The 19,195-nt window shown below is 39.5% G+C and overlaps 1 protein-coding gene across 2 annotated transcripts in view; it reads left to right on the plus strand.

Annotated features, from left to right (window-relative positions):
• Positions 1–15,325, plus strand: part of LOC140210273 (uncharacterized) — a 56,235-nt gene extending 40,910 nt beyond the window's left edge. The window contains exons 12-17 of one of the 2 annotated variants that reach the window (XM_072279146.1): positions 7,800–8,186; positions 10,410–11,573; positions 11,781–11,868; positions 13,135–13,290; positions 13,414–13,518; positions 14,255–15,325. In XM_072279146.1, coding sequence (XP_072135247.1) covers positions 7,800–8,186; positions 10,410–11,573; positions 11,781–11,868; positions 13,135–13,290; positions 13,414–13,518; positions 14,255–14,378 — 2,024 coding nt within the window. In that variant the 3' untranslated portion in view covers positions 14,379–15,325. Of the gene's footprint in view, positions 1–7,799; positions 8,187–10,409; positions 11,574–11,780; positions 11,869–13,134; positions 13,291–13,413; positions 13,519–14,254 lie in introns of those variants that run through there. The other variant, XM_072279147.1, reaches the window with a different exon arrangement.
• Positions 15,326–19,195: the final 3,870 nt, after the last annotated feature.

The raw sequence follows: 19,195 nt of genomic DNA on the forward strand, positions 1-19,195 counted from the left end.
GTGATCGAATTCACCCTGAAATTTGAGGAGAAGCTAAAGTCAGATGTATCAGTATTACGGTGTAAAGGGAATTACAGAGGCATGAGAGAGGAGTTGGTCAGAATTGACTGGAAAAGAACACTGGCAGGGATGAAGGCAGAGCAGCAACTGCTGTAATTTCTGGAAGCAATTTGGAAGGCACATGATATATGCACCCCAAAGAGGAAGAAGTATTCTAAATGCTAGATGTCACAACCATGGTTAACAAGGTAAGTCAAAGCCAATATAAAAGCCAAAGAGAGGGTATATAATCGAGCAAAAATTAGTGGAAAGTTAGAAGATTTGGAAGCTTTTAAAAACCAACAGAAGGCAACTAAAAAAGTTATTAAGAAGGTAAAGATAAAAGAGTAAACTAGCCAGTAATATTAAAGAGTATACAAAAAGTTTCTTCAGATACATGAAGTGTAAAAGAGAGGCAAGAGTTGGACTGCTGGAAAACTATGCCAGAGAGGTAGTAAAAGGAGACAAGAGTTTGGCGGATGAACAGAATATGTATTTTGCATCATTCTTCACTGTAGAAGACACAAGCAGTATGGTTGAAGTTCCAGGTATCAGGGGGCATGTAGTGTGTGAAGTTACCATTACTAGAGAGAAGGTTCTTAGGAAACTGAAACCTCTGAAGATACTAGATGGTGATCACCTAACCCAGAAGACGTACACTCTGGGGTTCTGAAAGAGGTGGCTGAAGAGATTGTGGAGGCATTAGACACCAGATTTTGGAATGCTTCTGGAAGACTGGAAGATTGCAAATGTCACTCCACTCTTCAGGAAGGAAGAGAGGTAGAAGAAAGGAAACTATAGGCAAGTTAGCTTGTCTTCTGTGGTTGGGAGGATATTGGAGTTGATTATTAAGTATGAAGCCTCAGAGTACTTGGAGGCACGTGATAAAAGAGGCCATAGTCAGCAATGTTTCCTTAAGGGAAAATCTTGCCTGACAAATCTGTTGGAATTCTTTGAAGAAATAACAAGCAGGCTAGACAAAGGAGAATTGGTTGATATTGTGGATTTGAATTTTCAGAAGGCCTCTGGCAAGGTGCCATGTATGAGGCTACTTAACAAGCTACGAGCCCATGGTAATACAGGAAAGATTCTGGCGTGGATAGAGCAGTGACTGATTGGCAGGAGGCAGAGAGTAGGAATAATGGGAACCTTTTCTGCTTGGCTGCTGCTGATTAGTGGTGTTCCACAGGGGTCTGTGGTGGGACTGATTCTTTTTACATTCTATGTTAATAACTTTGACTTTGTTGCAAAGTTTACAGATGATATGAAGATTGGATAGGCAGTTAGCTTTGAGGAAGTAGAGAGGCTACGGAAGGACTTAGATTAGGAGGATGGGCAAAGAAGTAGCAGATGGAATACAATGTCAGGAAGTGTATGGTCATGCACTTTGGTAGAAGAAAAAGGGTTGACTATTTTCTAAATGGAGACAAAGTACAAAAAACTGGGACATAAAGGGATTTGGGAGTCCTTGTTTAGGATTTCCTAAAGGTTAATTTGCAGGTTGAGTCTGTGGTGCAGAAGACAAATGTGATGTTAGCATTCATATCAAGGGGACTAGGATATAAAAGCAAGGATGTAATGTTGAGACTTCATAAAGCTCTGGTGAGGCCTCACTTGGAGTATTGTGAGCAGTTTTGGGTCCCTTATCTTAGAAAGGATGTTCTGAAAGTGGAGAGGGTTCAAAGCAGGTTCACAAAAATGATTGCAGGATTGAATGTCTTGTCATATGAAGAGCATTAGATGATTCTGGGTCTGTATTCACTAGTGTTCAGAAGAATGATGGGTAACATAATTGAAACCTATCGAGTGGTGAAAGGCCTTGCCAGAGTGGATGTGGAGAGGATGTTTCCAATGGTGGGTGAGTCTAAGACCAGAGAACCCAGCCTCAGAATAGAGGGACATTCTTTTAGAATGTTGAGGAATTTCTTCAGCATGCAAGTGGTGAATCTGTGGAATCCTTTTCCACAGGCAGCTGTGGAGGCCAAATCTTTATGTATGTTTGAGGCAGAGGTTGATAGGTTCTTGATTTGTCAGGGCATGAAGGGGTACGGGAACAAGGCAGGAGATTGGGGCTGAGAGGAAAATTGGATCAGCCATGATGAAATGGTGGAGCAGACTCAATGGGCCAAATGGCCTAATTCTCCTATATCTTATGTTCTTAGGAGAACCAACAGTACCTCTTCTCTATATCAAAATGCCCTTGTAAATTAACACACTCCACTCTGCTCTATCTTCCACAACCTTCCCTTTGGTAAAACACTGATGGTCATTTGGGACCTCACCTATATCCTCTGCCTCCAAGTGCATATTTCCTCCTTTATCTTTGAATAGTTTAACCCTAGTTATCCTTTTGTTCTCATGTATATATAGAATGCCTTGGGATCCTATATTTAATCCTTTAAACCAAAGACTTTTATGGTCTTTCCTTGTTTTCCTAATCCTCATCTTGAGTTCTTTTCTGGTGTTTTCATAATCTTCAAGGGTTCAGTTTGATTTTAGCTTCCTAAATCTTACGTATGTTTCCTTTTTCTTCTTGCTATATTAACCACCTCTCTCGACATTCAAGCTTCCTTTAACGCCATACTGAGTCTTCTATCCTTATTTGAACATGTATGTCCTGTACTCTATACAGCTGTTCTTTACATACCCTCTACATGTCAGATGTGGACTTGCTCCACAATAATTGTTCCTCTTCCTAGTTGCTGCATAATACTCTCATAATTTGCCTGCTCCAGTTTAATATTCTCCTAGCTATCTTTAAATTTAAGGAGTTGTGATCGCTCTTCTCTAACCGTTCTCCCATTGAAAGGTCAGTCACCTGGCCTGACTCATAGGCCAGGTCCAGTACAGTCCCTCCTCTTGAACTATTGACATATTGATTTAAGAAACACTCTGGATGCACCTAACAAATTCTATCCCATTTATACCTCTTGCACTAAGGATGTTGCAGTCTATATTAGGAAAGTTGAAGTCATCCACTACACAACCTTGATGTTTTATTCCTTTCCCATGTCTAACTGCATATTTGTCCCTCAGTTTCCTGGTGACTATTGGGAGAGGGGTGGCTCTGTCGTATAATGCCATCAGAGTGATTGCATTTTTCTTGTTTTTGAGTTTTACCCATAGAGACTCAGTGGATGAGCCCTCCGTTATGTCCTCTCTGGGTACAACTGTTATATTGTCCTTGATTAATAGTGCAACTCCCCCTCCCCCTTTTTCTTTTTTTTATCTTAAACATAAAAACCCTGGAATGTTAAGCATCCAATCCAATCCCATCCCTCTCTCAACAAAGTTTCTGTTATGTACCCAAGTACTGATCCATCCCCTAATACTCCTAGCATAAAAATACATATATTTCAACCCGTCCATCCCATTGTCACTATTACCTTGCTCCTGCCTTTTCCCACTTGTCATTACTTCTATCTTCCTCTCAATCCCTCCACTTTCTGACCTAGTTCTCTGGTTGTGTCCTCTACTTAACTAGTTTAAATCCTCTTGGCCGGGATATTAGTTCCCCTCCAGTTAAGGTGTAGCCTGTCTCTCTTGCATAGGTCACCCCTGCCCCAGAATAAGTTCCAGTAATCCAAGAACATGAAACCCTGCCCTCAGCACCAGTTCCTCAGCCACTCATTCATTTGTTCTATCTTTCTATTCTTGCCTTGAGTAGCACATAACACCAGGAGGACTCCAGAGATTGCGAACTTTACTCCCTATATTAACCACACAGGCCCTTCACCCTCTTTCCCCCACCCCTCCATTCTCTGTAAGTCGTTGGTGCTAATGTGACACCATGGCTTCTAGTTAGCATTTATGTGTATTGTGGATAAAATAATCGGTGGCATTTATGTTTGGCTGCTATATCTGGAACTTGGCGAGTCAGTAGATTACTTAAAAATTTAAGGCAAGCTGATTCATGATATTTTGCAGAGAGACCCATGTAAGATAGTCCTGACAATATGGAGAAAATTGGGGCTGAATAATTTAACCTGGAGTATGCTTTGGGTAAGGATAATCCTGGTGAAAAGTCATCCACTTTACTCTGTTTTGCTGAGGTGAATATCGGTGGTTTGATGTACTGGATTGCACAGATTGAATCAGATGTTTGTTTTGTTATCAGTCTCTATAAACACTGAATTAACTTTTAAATTAAGTGCAGAAAATTGAATTCTCAGATTTCAATTTTTTAAATTTTTATTTTGTATACAAATGGTAATTCCTGTTACGTACCCCGTAACTGGGTTGCCAAACCAGCAGAAATGGACCACTTAGTTGGAGTCTGGATTACTGGAACTAAGGAAGTTTTATTAAGGAAATAAGTAACACAGTACTCTAATCGTAAGGATATAAATGTAACGGGTTAGCAATGATAAAACACACACGTACACAGAACTAGGATAATAGGAATCAATCAAGCTCTATCGCAGTCTGGGGGTAAAATGATCAGTCTCAAGTGACGCAGAGTTCAGTTCAGCTCAGTACAGTTCACAGCAATCGCTGTTGTGCCGTTAGAGAGAGAGAGAGAGAGAGAGAGAGCGCGCGTGAATGATGATATGCAAATTGGATTCAAACAGACCTTTGATATTCCTCGCAGTTAGCTTTTGGGCAAGCCCTTTCTCATGTCTTCTGAGGTCACCGACTGTGACCCCTCCGTTCCGGATACGATCATTCTTCCACAGTGAACCCGGCACCCAGGCAAGGGCGGACATGCACACCAGGTTCCCGTCGATCGTACCTTTTCACCCTGTGCGTCTATGGTCTGTCCCGCGACCAGACCTCCAAACTCCCACCAACTTGTGGGGGCACACCGCACTTCCAGGGTCTCGTTATCTCATGATCTTGTGGTGTCTGTCTTGCCTTAGCGAACCTGTTCATTTTATCCCCCTGCTGGGGTATCGCCTGTCCATCAAACTTCAAACAGTTCAGGTTCAAAGCAACCGGTCTGTCAATACTCGGAACTGTGTCTCTTTTCGTTAATCTCTCTCGTCTCATTAATATTTTGAATGTTTCTCCCTTTTGTCTCTCTTATCTCTCTCATCAGCATCAATCTTCTGATAACTTGGTTTTTCGTCACATTCCTGATAGCATAACCATCAGTGTGATTATCATATAGATACGTCTATCAGATGCCAAAGCAGAAGAATCAATTGTGTATGATTTTTTTGCCACTGCCAGTTATAGTTTCTTCTGCAGTACTTTCTAAATTTTCTGTCCTTTTTTCGAATTAATTCAGTCAAAAACTACGAGTAACTGGTTTTCTTTTTAGGAACCGGAAGTCTTTGAGTAGTTGCAAGTACTTACGTACTGAATCTTAATTACAGAAAAGTACTCTTCTGAAATAAAATCAAAGTTACAACAGATACGAATATTTGACAATTGGCATCTGAATAAGCAGGTTCATGCTTAAGATAGGGACATTTTATTACAACATGAACAGAATTATGTGGGAAATCATGTTGATCCATTTTGTTTTATTTGTGTGCTGCAAGTTTTTATTTGAACATTTATTCCAATATCCAGCATTTGCATGTTTATATCCTGTTTATATGCCAGAATTTCTACAGTTTCAACTGCTAGAAATCATGGAAATCACTGCTTATTGATTGGCGTCCATCTGCTGAAAGGGATAATATAACACAAGCACACACAGGTGATACTATTTAAAAACTGTTCACTCTGAGCACAGTGTAGTGTCTAATAGCCACACAAATGCACATGACTGACGCTAGTTAGAAGCTGTGCCACAACAGTCTCCTGTCCAAATTAACCAGCAGTGTCCCAAATAAACAAAGGGAATCCTGGCTATTTTCTCAATTCATTTTTGTTCTTCAAGAATTATCACAAATATGCAGCCAGCCCGATTAACCAGTGGCCCAATTAAGTGGAATCCATTATATCTCATGTCCTTCCATTGTTCCTGAACTTTGCCTTCCTGGCTGTTAAAAGACTTTCACATGTCAGATGTAGATTTACCACCCCCCCCCCACCCCACCTACATTCTCCACTCCTGCCGAATACTGCTGTAATATACACAAAATCTTGAGGGACTCAGCAAATCAGCCTCCAGCATTCTGTGCATGTTGCTCAAGATTTCCAGCCTCTGCAGAATTTCTTGTGTTTATGACAATACAGTTGTAATTAGCCTTCCATCATTTAACACTTTTACTCAAGGATTAGTCTTTTAAAAATTATAGAATCATGATCATTGTTTACAAAATGGTCCTGTCCTGAAACTTCTATCACCTGGCCTGGCTCATTCACTACTATATGATTTAGTTTGGACTGTCTATGTATTGTTTCAAGAAACCCTCCAGGATACGCATAGCGAAAATCTGCCCTATTCAAGCCCTTGGCACTAAGGCAGTTTCAGTCAATACTGGAGATGTTAAAATTAGCCACTGCAATAACTCTGTAATCTCTACATCTTTCCATGATTTGCCTGCAAACCTGTTCCTCTAGTTCCCATCAGCTTCCACAGCTGCCTATGGCAAAGAATTCCACAGATTCACCACTCCCTGGCTAAAGAAATTCCTCCTCATCTCTGTTCTAAAAGGACGTACCTCTATTCTGGGGCTATGTCCTCTGGTCTTAGACTCTCCCACCATAGGAAACATCCTCTCTGCATCCACACTTTCAAGGCTTTTCACCATTTGATAGGATTCAATTAGGTCACCCCTCATTCTTCTAAATTCTAGTGAATACAGGCTACAGCCATCAAATGCTCAAGCCATTCAAACCTGCAATCATTCCTTTGAACCCTCTCCAGTTTCAGCACATCCTTTTTAAGATAAGGGGCCTAAACCTGCTCACAATACTCCATGTGAGGCTTCACCGGTGCTTTATAAAATCTCTCCATTAGATCTGTGCTTTAATATTCTAGTCCTCTTGAAATTTTTATCTTTTAAAAAGATTTTGACTGTCAAAGGGAAGATTCAGGAATACAGTGGATTCCAGTTAATTGAGACACATCTGGACCAGTACATCTTGGCCCAATTAGGCAGCAGCTCCAATTAGATGAATTTTCAAGAGAACTATCAGTGACAAATTCACTGCTTTTTGAACACAACTGACACTATTTAAAAACTGTTTGCTCAAATCACAGTGTTGTGTCTATTGGTCACGCAAGTGCACATGACCATTGATAGTTAAAAACTGTTCGTCAACAGTCTCCTACCCCAGTTAAGTGGCATAGTGTCCCAGAAAACAAAGGTGTACTGTATAGCCTACATTATAATAAGGGACTACTTTATGTTGTAGTAACACGTCGTTGCATGCGCTATTAAGCACGTATGGACCTGTACATGAGCATCAAGTTCGGACTCCACCAGTAAAGAACTATGAAACTTAGCTCCCGTCTCCTGCGTTTTTATTAATAACATAGTTGTGTAAACAGGCCACATACACAACAAAAGGGAATTTCTTCGATTACTTTTTGCTTTTTTAAGGGTTGCCCCAGATAACGTAAATGGCTGCCCTGATTAACTGATGGCCCAATTAACCAGAATCCACTGTACTTAAGAGATCAGGCAGCGTATGTGAAGAAAGAAATACATTAACATTTCAGGTGAAAGATTATCAACCTGAAACCTTTAACTGTTTCTCTCTCCACAGGTGCTGCTTAACCTACTGAGTAATATACAGGGATTTTAGTTTTCATATTCTCAGTGTTTGTATTTTAACTTTTGATAAGGGAAATTTGTATTGTCTTAATATGTTGTCTCACAATCCAAAAGATAATAAAAAAAGATTCTTTAATAATGTAGAAAAACAACTTGCAGACGTACAAGAAGCAACCAGCAACAATACAGGGAAAGAGAAATCTATTACAAATGTACGGCAGGATGAACGTGGTATTGCTGAACTGCACACTTCACACCAGCAAACAGTAACTGATGGGATGGAGGCTGTTTCAGTCAGGAATGAAGAAATGAGAAATGAATTTGGCCTGGACATTGGGCTTGACCTAGAGAAACAAATGGAGTTGGCAGCAACAGATAAAGAAGAATTTGTAAAGACTCCCTTTACAGGAAAAAACAAGACTCCTCGTCTCGTTGAACAAAGGATCTTGACTGAAACAGACCCTCGGATGGTGTATAGAACAGAAAGGCTCACAGAAGATCGATGTGAGGGTGACAAGCCAACGGGTCACGGTATTGTTTTTCAAACTGTTTTGATAACGTTGCTGCATTCACTAGATTCTGAAGCAATAGTTGTGTTTTGTATTATTTAGGACATATCAGGCTTTTTATTGGGTTACAAGCAGCAGAATTAGTTCAATTATAGCCTGACAAGCATTTGTAACTTGCACGGGACACATTCTTCCTATCAAATCTCAAATTTCCTTTTGGAATTTTTTTCTAAAATTAGATTCCTTTTTCTGTCCAAATTGGTTTCATACTAACTTCATCAAATCATTCAGATTTCCATATTGACATTTTATTTTACATCCAACAGAGAAGATGAAACTCAAAATCTAAATACTGTAATTTTAACTTTTTTCCTGTTAGACACAGAGAAATTATAGAAATTTATGTTTTTAATTTGAGATTTTAATCTAATATCCAAACAGATCAACACAAAAGTAGTTGTAATTCCTTTTCCTTCATAGAAGTTGTCATTTCATATATTCAGGAAAGTGATGTCTATTCAAAGGATTAGTTATGCATGTATAATCTTGGTTGTAATAAGGCTAGAAATGTTATTTGAATATTTATTATTTGAATGTAGAGCAAGGGAAGGTGGCATTGTAAAATAATTTACATTAAGCTATGTGGGTAGATCTCAAAATTTACTTTGCATGAAAATTTTAATTGGAATTGAGCAAATTTGGAGACGCAGTAATTTTTTTTGAAAAGCAAATTATCAAATCTTTTGCTTTTGCATATGGTAATGTAAAATGAAGAAAGCAAATGGAAATAGGCGCAGAATGATTGTTGAGGTGGATCTTCCACTCACAGCACCTGACCTTGAACAGACTTTTTTTTTGCATTTCACCCCCTAATGATTACCTTTCACTGGGAAAGCCAGTTCCTAGTTGATTTGAGGGGCCCTGGTGTGTAGGCCTCCTGTAAGCATGAATGGCAGGCACTGCCTGTGTCATACCAACTGATGAAGCCCTGTGTGCAGACATCCAGTTAAATTAACTGTTGTGTCTTTATTGTTACTCAAGAGCACCAGCATGATTATTGGGAATCAGGAGAAGCAGCTGTCCTGCTGCTTTTGCGAAGAAGCAATCTAGAAGGAAAATCAGAAAATTAGTGTAAATATGAAGCTGTTTCTGACGATGGGATGGATGACTTAAATTGGCAAATCCTAGTGTGAAATGAATATAAAGAAAACTTAATGATCTTAAAATAAATCAATATCATCGTTTTGTTTTTGTCTTTGCTAATTATGTTGCATAGTTTGAGTCCTGATGAAGAGTAACAAGGTTTAGGTTCCTCCCAGTACATTATATATATTTTGATGTTCATTCCATTTATTTGGAAATGAGTCAAAATTTAAACTTTGCAAAGAAGTCTGAAAGCCCAGTGCGTTCCATTTGGGCAGAACAAGATACAATGTTAAGAAGCCAACGTGTATTATAAAACTACTTACTGCACATAGCACAATAAAAGTTTTTTCAGGTGAAATAAAATAAGATTCCTGGGAAATCTTACCAGGTTCAGACTCAAAAGTGCAAAAATGAACTTTGAGAAAACTTGCTTTTCATTGGTATTCAATCAGTTGGAATTGTGTTTTCCATTGTCAATACCTGGCCAGTATACACTATTTAGAAATGCAAATAGATACTTGAATGCATTGCCAAAGAGTCCCTAATCCTAGTAAAATGTAGCTGAAAAAGGCAAGAGAAGAGAGAAAATTAGTTAGAAAAATGTTTAAACTTTCTTTGAATTTACTCCATAGAATTGGTTCATACTTTTTCTTAAAGTGTGCAGCAACTTTGTCTTTGCAACTCTTCCATCATCTGGAACTTTTTCCTAGTGCCCTTGATTGACATGCTTGTCGTCTATTGTTTTTTTTAAACTTAAATTCCCTTGTATAATGTTGTAGAGTCGTGTACATCTTAAATTATTAATTCAATAAATTTATCAGGACCATCGGATTTGGATTATAACCATTTGTCTTAATCTGGCAAGATGCTGGAATCACCATGCAAGTGATTCTTGCTCAAAGAGACGTGTTCCTGTTACCACCAGCGATATAGCCTTGCTATCAGCAAATTGCCATGTGACCTGTTTGATAATTAACAAATCAATTATTTTAAACAAAGATTGCAGAGTTTTAGAAAAGATATTTTGATTTCAGTATTGATCTGATAATATATAACTTCTGAGGGAATTTATTGTGATAATACTCCGGTTTATCTGCAGAATTGGAAAAGCCAAAGGATACCATACAGAACTTATCATTGCAGGAGTCCCCCACACTGCACTACTCTGAGGGGATGCTAGTTGATAACATGGATGATAAAACAGTCGAAGAACGTGAAATGAATGTTAGAAGAGCTGAAGATGGTGAAACTGTGGGTATTTTAAGAAATACTGAAAGAATGCACTATGCTGAAGAAGCTGGAATGAGAGCGGAGGGTGATAATGTGGATAATGGAATTGTGGAAGCTGAAGGCCGTGAAAACATAAAGGATGCCGAAGTAGTCAGTGAAAGAGTGGGAGATGTTAAAGCAGATGAAATAATAGAAGGTGCTAAAATGAAAAGAATGGAATCTTTGGGATTTGACAGTGAAGGAACTGGCTTGGCTAGACTGGATGGTGAAGGAACTGGCCTGGCTAGACTGGACGGCGAAGGGTCTGGCGCGCCCGGACTGGACGGCGAAGGGTCTGGCCTGGCTAGACTGGACGGCAAAGGGTCTGGCCTGGCTAGACTGGACGGCGAAGGGTATGGCCTGGCTAGACTGGACGGCGAAGGGTCTGGCGCGCCCGGACTGGACGGCGAAGGGTCTGGCCTGGCTAGACTGGACGGCAAAGGGTCTGGCCTGGCTAAACTGGACGGCGAAGGGTATGGCCTGGCTAGACTGGATGGCGAAGGGTCTGGCCTGGCTAGACTGGATGGCGAAGGGTCTGGCCTGGCTAGACTGGACGGCGAAGGGTCTGGCCTGGCTAGACTGGACGGCGAAGGGTCTGGCCTGGCTAGACTGGATGGTGAAGGGTCTGGCCTGGCTAGACTGGACGGCAAAGTGTCTGGCCTGGCTAGACTGGACAGCGAAGTGTCTGGCGCGCCCGGACTGGACGGCGAAAGGTCTGGCCCACCCAGACTGGACAGTGAAGGGTCTGGCCTGGCTAGACTGGACAGTGAAGGGTCTGGCCTGGCTAGACTGGACAGTGAAGGATCTGGCCTGGCTGGACTGGACGGTGAAGGGTCTGGCCTGCCGGAACTGGACGGTGAAAGGTCTGGCCTGGCTAGACTGGACGGCGAAGGTTTGGCAGTTGGTGAAACAGACACAGAAAAAGTGGAAGAAACTGATTCTGATGGAGACATAGAATCTGATGAAATGGATGAAGAAGAAGATGACAGTAAAGGTAAATCTCTAAGATGGACAAAGTCACTAAAACTGCAATGTAATTGTAACTGCAGCTGAAAAGTAAGTGATATGTGATGCAAGTAAATTATTAAAGCAGATCTTATTTGTCTTTAGATAATAGACAAAATTAATTTCTTTAAGTTATACATGCATTCTAATCCACATCTTTTCCTTTCCTTTATAATCTGAAAACGTGTAATAAAAGTGAGGAGGACTTTCCAACTAAATGAGAAGGCATTGAAATCCTCCCCATTACTGACCACACCACACTTTTTGAAAATACTGGGGAGACAGTAAGTAGCGTTGTTATGTGATGCATAACTTCATTTCTGTATTTGCATTAAGTGTGGATGGCTGGAAGGAAAAAGGAATGACCATTAGTAATGCAGTGTTGATCTCCTACAAAATGCACCAAATTAAGAGCTGTAGATTTGTCAGGTATTAATGGTTTTTACAGACAACAATCCCCTGGTCTGTCCTTCAGAAATCCACACTTCACAGTGCTTAGTTCTAAGAATGAAATGTCTCAAACACGGAAAGAAATTCAAATGTTGAAAATGTTATGTTTCTAAGGTGTTTCAAGTTAGAAAGTTGAAAATGTAATTTAGCATTTGGAAGTGATGTGGATTTGCCAGCTGCTATGGAGCCATAGGCAGCTCCTGACAGTGGGAGCTCGGTTCATGGCCGCATTTCCAACAATTCACTGGAATGGAACACTTCCCTAACTTGGGGAGGACCTGTAGTAGTGAAATGAATCGAATATCAATGTACAAGTCACATCCCAAGACCAGAGCTTCAGGAGATCTGAAGGATATTTTATATGCTATCTGTTAATTTCTAGGTGCAAAGTAAATTTATTATCAAAATACACATGTCATCATATACAACCCTGAGATTCATTTTCTTGTGAGCAAACTCAATAAATCCATAATGGAATAATAACCGAAACAGAATCAATGAAACAATGCGCCAACTTGGGTGTTGAACCAGTGTGCAAAAGACAACAAACTACAAACACAAAAAGAAAGAAATAGTAATAATGAGTAAATAAGCAATAAATATCACAAACATGAGATGAAGGGTCCTTGAAAGTAAGTCCATAGGTTGTGGGTCAGAGTTCAGTGTCCTTCCATTCCAATAGGAGTTCCACAGATTCATGATGAGAATCTTCTATGACATAGATTGGTTAGATTCAGAGTTTACCTCTCTAACTGGAGTGCTGTCTTATTTACTACTCAGAAGGGGAATTACAAACTAAATTCAAGTTCATATCCAATATACTTGTACCTTAAGGTTTGGATGAAAAAATGAAGAGACATTTGTGAGGAAAATTGACAGTATGATTATTAATGGTTAGACCCCCTATGATATGGGTATTCTGACGAGATATCAGGCCGTAAACTTCTGGTATGACGAAATAGTCTGCTTACAAAGGTGAAATGGAACTAGGAAACCTGGTATAGATCTGACATACATTTTTTTGATTTTGAAATCAGTCTCATTATCATGTAAAATTGATTGCTTGGTTCAGTGTTAGTTATTGCATGCCTTTTCAACAGGGCACGAAAACCACTCACAAAAGTAAATGACAATCCAAAAAGGACAACACATAAGCGAAAGAAGACAATTTTGCCAAGCAGCTTTGTAAAGTCTGTATTTACCCACTATGCTAAAATGAGAGTGAAGAAGGAGACGTTTACAGCAGTTGACCGATGGCAAGTTGGAGCTTCATGCACAAACTAATGCAAATTATTCAAATATTACTCCAAATTAATTATCATTATTGCAGTAATATTAATATGTGTTGCAGATTTTACAAATACCTCTTTTCATTGCAGCTTGGAATCGTATTTCAAACAGCTCTGTGCAGATATGGATGTTTACAGTAGACATGCTAAAAGAAGAACCATTGAAAAAGAAGACTTGGAATTGCTAATGAAAAGGTAAGGGTTTGGCTTGTTCCTCACTGCATCACTTTTCACTGGGGTGTGTTCACTGAAAAAATATAATTCTTCTAGGTAACATTTTTGTTTCAAAAAGGTGAATTAAAAGTGCCTTGTAATTTGAATGGTAATAACAATCAATGGTTCGGAAAATCTGCAAGTCCAGCATCACAAAAGCTGCTGGACTTCACTAGGAGTCCAGTGCTCTGGTCTGTTGTGATGCAGTGTTAACTACTGTAAGTTTGGAACTTGTGCAGTCGATTTTACATGTTGCAACGGCAAACGCAGACATTCTGATATTTACTAGCAAATCTCAGGCCATTGAATTGAATTGACTTTATTTCTTACATCCTTCACATTCATGAGGAGTAAAAATTTTTACGTTACATCTCTGTCTAAATGTGCAATGTTTTCTTTGTTCAAGAATTCTAAATTGACCTGGGAGAATCTAAGCAAAATACTGGAGTAACTCTCTGCTACTGAAGTAATACTGGAGATGGGCAGCATCTATGGAGTGGAATAAACAATTGACGTTTTGGGCCAAGACCCAAAATCTCGACTGCTTATTCCACCCCCCCACCCCTCCCATCAATGCTGCCTAACTTGCTGTGTTCCTCCAGCATTTATTGTATGTTGCTCAAGTTTTCTAGCATTTGCAGAATTTCTTGTCTGGAAGAATGCAATTAGGATCCGTATATTGAATTTGTGCTAAATGTTATTATTATTTTGTTTTTAGACAGGGTTTTGTTACTGCCAAGATGCCTTTGAACGTACTAATTGAAAATCATCTACCAATGGAATGCAGAGAAAAACTAATTCCAATGGCTGTCAGTGGGAGTAAGATAATTCCAAAAAAATAGCCTACATTGTGAAAGCATTATTTCAACCAATACCTTGCTTTTGTTTGAGAAATCAAAAACTATAAATCTTTGCAAGCAAGTGGAAATGTTTTTCTTTTGTGAAGATCAAATCTAAAGCTATTTTATAAACTCTACAAAATTACAGGAACTCTGAGACCTTTCCTCTGAAGGGAACAATGATAGCACACCTCAGATTTAATCTGGAGGTGTAATCAAATTTAAAATGTTACATGATTACTATTTAAATTTTTTATAATACCCTATCTTTGTGCAGAAGCTTTTAAGACAAGTATTTTTAATTTTAAACTGTCAAAGTGTCAGAGGGAAAAGCACAAGGCTTAGATTGAAATTCTGCTAAGATATTCCAGACATTTTCTAGATATCATCAAGTTGATGGATGCTTGTAACCAATACCTCTGACATAAGTATTTTAAAATTCTCAGATGAGTTTTAGCATCATTTGTTGATTTATCATTTCTCCAGCTCAGCCCAAATAATGTATCTGAGATCCAACTCCATACTTCACCTGTGAATTTAATCCCTTCCTGCACCAGATGCTTTGAGAATTATTGCAAATAAAATAATGTAATTGACTTTGTATTTTGACCTTGTTTATGGGGAGTAAGTTATAAAGATATGCAGTTAAGCTGCCCACATAATGAGAATAGCTAAATTTAAATGTGTGGGTGTTAAATATTCATAAAATTACTACAGAAGCAATTTTTATGGTTTTTATTGGTATTGGGTATCTTATTTTCTTATATTAAAAAACTCCACTTCTATTCAGGAGTTTTGTGTTCTTAATTTTCAGTGACCACTGTGACTTCTATGACCAATATTTGTGAGGATACAAGAAATTATGTTGTACATTTTATGTAACATGTATAAATAGTTAAGAAAAGCACGTGTCTCATTTAAGTTCAAATTAAAATTTATTAAAGTACATGTGTCACCATATACAACCCTGAGATTTGTTTTCTTGCCGACATACTCAGTATATCCTGCAAACACAGTAGAATCAATGAAAGACTGCACATAACAGGGCAAACAACCAGTGTGCAAATACAAAAGGGAAAAAAGAAATAATAATAATAAATAAATAAGCAACTATATCGAGAACCTGAGATGAAGAGAAGAGTCCTTGAAAGTGAGTCCATAGGTTGTGAGAATGGTTCAGTGATGGGGCAAGTGAAGTTATCCCTTCTGGTTCAGGAGACTGATGGTTGAGGGGTAATAACTGTTCCCGAACCTGGCGGTGTGGGTCCTGAGGTTCCTGTACCACCTTCCTGATGGCAGCAGCGAGAAGAAAGTATGGCCTGGGTGGTGGGGGCCCTTGATGATCCTTCATGTAGATATGCCCAATGGTGGGGAGGGCTTTACCCGTGATGGACTGGGCCATATCCACTACTTTTTGTAGGATTTTCCGTTCAAGAGCGTTGGTGTTTCCATACCAGGCCATGATGTGACCAGTCAATATACTCTCCTCCACACACCTATAGAAGTGTAAGTCTTAGATGTCATGGCAAATATTTGGAAACCTCTAAGGCAGTAGAGGCACTGCTGTGCTTTCTTCATAATTGCACTTTAATGCTGGGCACAGGATAGGTCCTTTGAAATGATAATACGGAGGAATTTAAAGTTGCTGACCCTCTCTGTCTTTGATCATCCAATGAGAACTGGCTCATGTACCTTCGGTTTCCTCCTCCTGAAGTCAATAATCAGCTCCTTGGTCTTGCTGACATCGAGTGAGAGATGGTTGTTGTGGCACCACTCAGCCAGATTTTCAGACTCCTCACCTATATGCTGATTTGTCACCACCTGCCACAACTGAGGTGTCATTAGTAAACTTAGGTATGGCATTGGAGCTGTCCTTAGACTCAGTCATAAGTATAAAGTGAGTAGAGCAGGGGGCTATGCACAGCTTTGTGGTGCACCTGACGGAGATTGTGGAAGAAATGTTGCCAATCCAAACTGACTGGGGTTTGCAAATGAGGAAATCGCAGACTCAATTGCTCAAGGAGGCATTGAGGCCAAGGTCTTGAAGCTTATTGATTCGTTTTGAAGGGATGATAATGTTAAGTGCCCATCTGTGGTCAATAAAGACCATCCTGGTTAATGCACCTCTGTTGTCCAGATGTTCCAGGGTTGAGTGGAAATGAAATGACATCTGATGTGGACCTGTTGTGCCAGTAGGCCAACTGGAGCATGTCCTGCCTCTCGGGTGGGAGTTGATATGTTTCATCACCAACCTCTCAAAGCACAGTAGATGTAAGTGCTACTGGACGATGCTCTTTGAGGCAGGTTACCAAGTTCTTAGGCACCAGTATAATTGAAGCCTGCTTGAAGCAGGAGGGTACTTCAGATTGCCGAAGCGAGAGGTGGACACTACCCAGTTGATTGGCACAGGTCTTTAGTACTTGACCAGGTACTCTATCTGGGCCAGATGCTTTCTGTGAGTTCACCCTCTTGAAGGTCATCTTGGTCTCAGGGACTGAAATCACAGGGTCATCAGCGGCTTTGGGATCTTGTGAAGTTTCCTCCATGGTTTGATTTTTAAAGTGACACTGAACGCATTGTGCTCATCTGTGAGTGAAGCCCTATTGTCACATCACTCACTTGGTTTCACTTTGTAAGAGGTAAGAGTATTCAAGCCTTGCACAGTTGTTGGGCATATCCCAGTGACTCAGGTTTGGTCTGGAATTGCCACTTCACATATGAGATGGCTTTCTGGAGATCGTATCTGGACCTACATCCGAGGAGGCGACGCAACTGGCAATAGCCTCTGATCTGGGCCTACATTTACGTACCAGGCAGCACCTAATTAATTAGCTTGTGTATTTCTGCTTTTTTCTTAAAGATAAGCTGGGTGTGTTCAGGCTACCGCTGCACCCCTGCATGCTTCGAGGCAATGTATCGGTCCGCGGACTGGAGGTTGGGGACCACTGGCCTAGTGTGTTGGGTCCCCTTGGGCGGCTGGTTATATGTTGATAATAATTGGGCAGTGATTTCTTCAATCAAGCCTGACTGAAGTTTCCAACTGTTATTTGAAATGCATTAGGGTGGGCAGTTTGTTTTGTTTGGTGTTGGCAGCATTCAATATCTTGAGTGCCTGGTCTACATCAGTTTTTGGCAATATGTAAACTGTGGTCAGGATCATGGAGAACTCTCTTGGGAAGTGGAACATTTGGCACTTAATCGTTAGGTGTTCCAGGTCAGGAAAGCAATAGTGCGACAAGATCAAGACCACTGTGTCTGAGCACCTTAGAGAGTTTATCATGAAACACAGACCCCCCAACTTTTGCCTTCTTTGAATACATCCAGTAAATATTTGCCCAGATTGAGATTTCCCTCCAATATGAGTAATCTGCCATAGATGTATGATAATCTTAACAATTTTACTTAACTTCAAATAGTTTAAATCAGTTTATATTTTAGCTTACAAGGGAAATGTGAAAGTTAATTAGAATTTTTGAAGTGTAAAATAGTGAGAAGTTGTTATACTATTCCTGAAAAGATTAAACATAAAGATTCTATATCTTTAATTTGTTATTATTCAATAGCCTGTTTATTGAATTTTATTATATCTTGTATATATTTTAGTAATCTATATTTCTAATAAAATTGTTATTTTTCTCTTTGACTTGCTAAGAAGTTTAGTTAACTCTTTAGTTATTTCAGTGCAATCTTAATTCTGTAGAAATGGATAAAAATAATTTAATTAACAATTTTAATCTCAGCCTAGGTTTTGGTTGCATGAAGGTCTGTTGCCATCTGTGAAATCTCATAAAATATTTCCATTTCTATCAGGTTCTGTTAATTCTTTTAATGTATATAATTTCTCACAAAGTCATAATCTAGCTGGTTTTGATCTGTTTAAAATGAAGGCAGAATTTTCTTTTGCCAAACTTAGTGTACTTGACACACGTCTTTCTAAAGTGTTTGATGCATTTTCAATATGAGAAAACCCTGAGTTTCCTCCGTTGGCTATGGTGGAATGTGTCACATAATGTTACTGAACCCATATATTTTCTGATTTGTTCAAGTTATTCAATCTCATTTTGAAGATACAAATTCCTGGATAAATACGAAACCAAGCTATTTACTACCACAGTTCCATAGCCTCCTAATCTTCACCACTGACATTTGTGTATGAAAACTGGACATCTTGATGAGTTAGAAAGCTGCTCTGGACATAGTTACCAATCTTTAAACTGCTATTAGAAAATAGAGGTAAATAGAGAATAATAAGTACTTTATTGATCCCAAGTGGGAAATTATTTTGTTACAGTAGCAATATTTAAAAACAGACTTAGTAATAATAATAAATGTAGTAATAACTAGTAATAAAGTACAGAATAATAATATATACAAAAACTTACCGATGTGCAATACTATGTAATAATAATGTACAAAATAATAGCCTCTCTGAGTCATCAGATAAGATGACTCAGCAAGTGATAAGATTCAGATCTGTATTGGAAGTCTGAGGTGTGCAATGCAATCAGAAACAGAGATGGTGGTGAGTGGTGCTTCAGTGGCACTCACCACTATCTCAGACAGAGAACTACCCAGTCATATAAACTGGGGTCTGTCTGCCAGGTGGTCCGGGAGGGTGAGTAGTTTGGGCAATGTCATTAAGCTCAGATGGAGCCGCTGCCTTGGATACAAGAAGCAAGCAGGAAGTCTTCCATAGCACCGGTATCTTTCCTGACTAAGACTCAAATTGTAAAGGTGCAGGCAGCTGGCTCGCACAGGCCTTCAGTAGCCTGGGGCTGATACCATCCAGTCTAGCGGTCTTGCCTTGAGGTAGTCTCTCC

This window comes from Mobula birostris, chromosome 15 (assembly GCF_030028105.1).
Source record: "Mobula birostris isolate sMobBir1 chromosome 15, sMobBir1.hap1, whole genome shotgun sequence".
NCBI classification, from domain to species: domain Eukaryota; kingdom Metazoa; phylum Chordata; class Chondrichthyes; order Myliobatiformes; family Myliobatidae; genus Mobula; species Mobula birostris.